We start from the raw sequence: 6,000 nt of genomic DNA, 5'->3' as shown, positions 1-6,000 counted from the left end.
AAAATGTCGCTGAGGATCACCCAAACACAACCGAGCTCCTGCCTGAAGTTCTCCTGTTGGTTCCTCCCAGCGAGGCCACGCTGTTGGCTTCAGACCCTCTCAAGCACACATCAGGAGCTTCAACATCACAAATTGTCATTTCTGTTTTATTCTCACTGAGGAGACGATACAAATTAAATCGACAAAAGGACATTGTTTTTTCACACCAAAGCTAGCACATAAAGTAAAGCTAAAATCAACATATCGTAACAGTAAAGTCCACGTTTCCAACAATGTGTCCACCCTCCATGTCAGCCTTCAGACGGGACCCAGCATGCACAACTCATTATGTTTCACCAACAAGATGTAAAATTATGCACATCTGAAATCTGGATGGCCAACACAGCTGAAAGAAATATGCAAAACCTGACCTTTTTTTTTAACCTATTGGTGAACATTAATAGTCTAATTTAACACATACTTGAATCTGATTTCTCTCCTGGCGAGGACTAAAGTGCCTATTCACAATGAGCTTCCACGGCCAGAGTGATGTCTATGTACACAGCACATACATTAATCTAAGTGTTTCAAATTAAACAGACATATATCTAGGATCATATATATTACACAAATATAGATTCTTCATTTTCTTGTTGACTTTGAGCGATGAACACATGAAGTAGAACAGTAACACCAGAAAGTCTTTCAGCATTCACGCTGCAGCTCACATGGCGTCCGGACAAAGGTGATCCGGCTGCTGTAGGTGTGGCTGGTGGCTGCAGTAGCTGATGAGTTGGGTGCAGGAGCAGTGGGGGTGAGGAGGTGAGGAGCCAGCTGCCGTTTGGATGGTGGTGGTGGGGGGGGTGGGCTGAGGGGGTTGCGAGGGAGCAAAACAGGCAATTTTTCACTTTTTTTCTCGTTTGCTCTGAGAGCAAACAGGTGGAGCGGGGCTGGCTGCAGACCAGTTCCTCAGATTATAACAAGGCATCCCACACCAGGCCGCACACCAGCAGCAGGATGGCCAGGCCACAGCTGCATGATATTCTTGTACCTGCAAAGACAAGAAACGGAGAGTTAACATGTTTTCTGACATCTGCTTGACACGGAGTAAAACTTGATTCGCAGATCTTCTCAGCAGCTCGACGGGCTGCTCGCAAGTAAAGCAGCCAGTTTTACAAAACCCTGACACACACATGAGCATACTGACACACACACATATGCACACACACCTCGTGCCAGGTTCCATGTAGAACCATGAGACTGTAAAGAACAAACGTCTGGCTCACCACAGTGACCTGCTGAGCGAACACCCTCGTGGTCCCCACCGTGATTGGACCATGCTGAAGCCCACACCGTGACCATTCCCCCAACCTGCAGAATGTTGATGCCCGTTTCAACCGTTGTCACGCCCTCATACATCATGTGTCTTTCACATTGATATCATCAAAAGTAGACGCCGCAGCATCTATTGGAGCGCTAGAAATGCGGCGGCCATATTGGACCAGTAGCTCATCCGACAGCCCTCCTAGCGGAGGAGCCAAACAGCTGTTCCAGGTTGCCGTGAGAAACAGTCCACGTGGGATTACCTAGCTATGTGTGAACTCGGCTGTTGGTCTTGTTGTAGGAAGTGACCATTACTGTGCTGTGTTGATGGCCATTGGCAAATCTTAGGCAGGTAGGCTATGTCTACTGGTTTTGAACCAGCAAGTGATCAACCAGCACTGCCTTGGATAATAACTGACACTAGAACATTATTATAGAAATATAACCATTATTACTAGTCTATTACACTGTCAGCTGACTTTACATCAGCCAGTTATTTCACCAACAGGAAGATACTTCTCATGTCTCATTCTCACCACAGTTAACTAAGTGCAGTTGTACATGTTGATCTGTCTTTCCTGTCCTCTCCACCCCAACCAGTCGAGGCAGATGGCTGCCCTCCCTGAGCCGGGTTCTGCTGGAGGTTTTCTTCCTGTTAAAGTAAGTAAGTAAGTAAGTAAATTTTATTTATATAGCACCTTTCACAGACAGAAGTCACAAAGTGCTTCACAAAAAAGCAAAATACAAAAATAAAATACATATAAAAAGATACAACAAAAACACTGTATATAAAAATAGACACAGAAACTGCTGGTCATAACACCCCTAATCTACACAGGCTGGGTTGTTTCGGCAGGCTGGGTATGCCTGCCGAAACAAGAAGGTTTTAAGATTGCTCTTGAACACATCAACAGACTCAAGCGAATGTAGGGAGGATGGAAGATCATTCCAGAGCCTCGGCGCAACAACCTGAAAAGATCGGTCTCCTCGGGTCCTAAAACGAGAACGAGGGACCATGAGTAAGTTTTGATCCAACGATCTCAACCTCAAACTCAAATGGGGGTATATGGCCATGCAAGGCTCTAAAAGTGAGCACCAGGATTTTGAAATTCACACGAAAAGAGACAGGGAGCCAATGGAGAGTTTTCCGAATTGGCGTGATATGAGCCCTTCGGTTGCATCGAGTCAGCAACCGCGCAGCAGAATTTTGGACCTGCTGCAGACGAGACAACTCTTTTTTGTTTAGACAAGAAAACAAACCGTTACAATAGTCTAAACGAGAAGACACAAAGGCGTGGATAATCATCTCGAGCTCACCTTTGGATACCATTGTTCTAAGTTTAGAGATTTTACTCAGCTGAAAGAAACAATTTCGAGTGAGCTGCTTTGAGTGATGCTGTAATGACATTTCCTTGTCAAAAATTACTCCAAGATTTCTGAGACTTGACTTACAAGACAAGCTGTGAACACTCAAATACTGTTTGATCCCTGGAATAGCTTCATCAGGGGCGATCAGGGGGTGTTTTTTCTGAATTAAGTTGAAGGGAATTTGTGCCAAGCCATTGTTTAATTTGCACTAGACAGTTCATTAAAGAGTTCAGTTTCTGAATCTCCGAAGCCTTAAAAGAACAGTACAGTTGAATGTCATCAGCAAATAAATGGTAGGGAACATCATCAAACTCCTAAATAATCTTTCCTAAAAGGAGGACATAGGGGCATAGGACAAAGGGAAGTATTTTCCTTTCCACTGTCGCCTCGTGCAGCTCAGGATAAAGTTGAACTGAAAAGTTGAATTGAAAGTAAACAGCAGAGAAAACCTCCTTCAGTGGAACTGGTGGGCATGTGGGTTACTATCATATCAACCTGTTTGTTATGTAAATGCTACTGACTGGGTCACTGGAAAAAAAGTTTTTCAATAAGCTAAATCACAAGTTTAAAAGGTCTGACTCATTATAAACAGGTTAGTTAAAAAACCGTACAATATTTTTTTTTTCATTTGGGAAATCTTAACGTGTCGTCTCCCAAGTTTCCAGTTTTCATATTTCAGGTTTTCCAAAGAAAAGATTTGATGAATAAGTGGAAGGATTGTGTGGAAGATAGTCCTATTTCTGGGCTTTTAGCTGTAAAACTCTCTCAGATACTTTGTACATGTGGAAATGTGCTCTGGGATGATGTGTTCTTGTGGTAACATGAGACATTTTACTCTCTGTGCAGCCTTAAAGGTTTCTCTTCTGCTCTGTGACAATGTTTTTACATTTTCCATTTCTCTGCCATTGATCTATACGTGTATTTATATAAATATTTCTATTCTGCATATGTTTCCTTGTCTCTAATCACACATATTACATCTTATGTACATATCGGATTGATTTTGATGAAGATTTATTCGTGTTTTCCTTTTCTGTAAAAGCAATTGATCACATAGTTATGAATTATGCTGACAGTTTACATAGGATTTGCATATATTTTCATTTTCTCATATTTAACTTTATCCATTATGTTTCATGTAGAAATATGTTTTATTCAGAAATGGTTTGTATGTAAATTTGTTGTATCTTCTGATCATTACAGTAGTTGTCTTTTCTTCTATTTTATTATACATTAGCATGTGAATATGTAGGTGTATGTTTGTGTGTTATATATATATATATATATATATATATATATATATATATATATATATGTGTGTGTGTGTGTGTGTGTGTGTGTGTGTGTGTGTGTTTGTGTGTGCCGCAGTATGTTTATGGTTACATGTCCATCAGAATCTTTCATTTAATGATAAAGAATAAAAAATTTGCTAAATCTAATATTCTAAAAATATGCCTTGTATTATATTCAGAGATACAACCGATTTCATGCATTGGCGCTTTATTGCACCAGTCAGTGAGCAGAGTGGGAACCAGTCTAAGATGGAAGATGGAGGCCCTATGACTCGTCAGGACCAGTAGCGGTCAGCGTGGCGTCTAGATTTGATTTTTATGGTAGTTAAGTCAGTTAGTCCACTAGTTGGCAGCGTTGAGTAAACAGTTCAGTTGCACGTTCTGAGGTCAGTTCAGATCGGTTGGTGGCAGGAATACCCCACTCTCTTCATAAGCTCCTGACGTATGCAATGCTCTTCTTCTTCCTGTTCCTCTTTTTCTCTGGTTTGTTGCGTTTGCTGGTCACAGATGATCCAAAACGGGTTTCAACCAGTCCAAATGAGCTCCTTTCCCTCCGCTGCTAATCGCTCTTCACTGGTTTCCGGTTGCAGCACGCATCAAATTTAAAGCTTTGCTTCTGGTTTACAAAACAGTAACTGAAACGTCTCCCGTCTACCTTCACTCCCTAATCCAGACCTACACTCCCTCTCCACGGCTACGTTCCACCAGTGAAAGACGCCTCGTCTTACCACCACAACGTGGGACTAAATCACCAGCCAGACTCTTTTCCTCTGATGGTGGAATGATCTCCCAAACTCTGTCCGCTCTGCAGAGTCCCTGTCTACTTTCAGAGCAAGCTGAAGACTCAGCTCTTCCAGGAGAACTTCAACACTTAGTTTAGCTGTATTAAGTGGAAAGTTGGAGAACTTAGTCCAGTTCTTTACAACAAACTTTATGATATTAATTCTTGGTATTATATCGGTGATATTATGGGGTGGGAAGGGAGTAAACAAAAAGCAACAAAAAAAAAAAGAAAAAAAAAAAGCCTGTAGCACTTCATGGAAGGATCTGTGTCCAACTGGACAGTCCACCAGCACCTTCCTACCATGTCCTCTATTGTTAATTAATTAATTAATTAATTTCCTGCTTGTGTTGTTCTCATTCATATGTAAGTCTCTTTGGATAAAAGCGTCTGCTAAATGACTGTAGAATAGAATAGAATAGAATAGAACATGTCAACTAAACTGGCCATCACTGTGGGTTCCAGGGGTATCGCTCCATTTACTGTGTCAGTAAATTCTACACGAGGCTGATGAAAACTGAGCACATCATGTGTGGAAACGGCGCGGGAAGTGGAAAAAAAGCACCCATCTGTGTGTTTGTTGTTGTGTCAAGCATAAATATGTCTCATGGATGCCGTGTGGGATACCCAGTCACTCATACGAGGGCGATCGCCATGGCAACCACCTCTGCAGACTGAGCAAACATGGTCCCTGACATGTTTAACTTGTTTAGCAGAGAGAGCAAAAAAGCCAAAATAATAAATAAATACATCATTTAAAAGTATAAACAACAACTTTCATTTTATATTCAAGTAATAAATAAATAAATAATTTAAAAACATAAACAAAAACTATCATTTAATATTTAAATGATAAAAAATTTAAAAACAGAAACAATAACAACCATTTAACATTCAAATAAATAAAAAAACCCACAAGTACATCTCCTGCTGTTCTTTTATTTTTATTTTTTTGTTTCAGGCTTGTTTACAAATAGAAAGTCTGGATTTATAATATGTCCACATTAGAGCAAATAAAAACAATTGTGTTTTTTCAGAATAAAAGTTGTGTTTTTTAAAATGTCAAAATGTAATCTAACAATAAAAGCACTGAATTAATCAGCAAAATGTCCCCTTCATTCTGATGGAATTGAACGGATTACATTTGTTTTGTGTTTTGTGGGTAGAATGATCATAACATGTTATGTCAGCATCTGTCCACAGTGTGTTTCTGTCAGGTGCCCGTCATGACAACATCTGGATCGCTGTGAGGCATCA

General features: G+C 40.6%; 1 protein-coding gene across 1 annotated transcript in view; it reads right to left on the bottom strand.

The window, feature by feature from the left end:
- Window positions 1–953: 953 nt before the first annotated feature.
- The window catches only part of vstm2a (V-set and transmembrane domain containing 2A), a gene marked incomplete at both ends in the record, with an annotated part of 149,087 nt that continues 144,040 nt past the window's right edge, over window positions 954–6,000 (bottom strand). The window contains one exon of the mRNA XM_079260017.1: window positions 954–1,030. Within this exon, the coding sequence (XP_079116143.1) occupies window positions 954–1,030 (77 nt within the window). The remainder of the gene's footprint in view (window positions 1,031–6,000) is intronic.

The sequence above is a fragment of the Telmatherina bonti genome, assembly GCF_933228915.1.
Source record: "Telmatherina bonti genome assembly, chromosome: 20".
Lineage (NCBI taxonomy): Eukaryota > Metazoa > Chordata > Actinopteri > Atheriniformes > Telmatherinidae > Telmatherina > Telmatherina bonti.
This window is presented reverse-complemented; position numbering and strand designations above follow the sequence as displayed.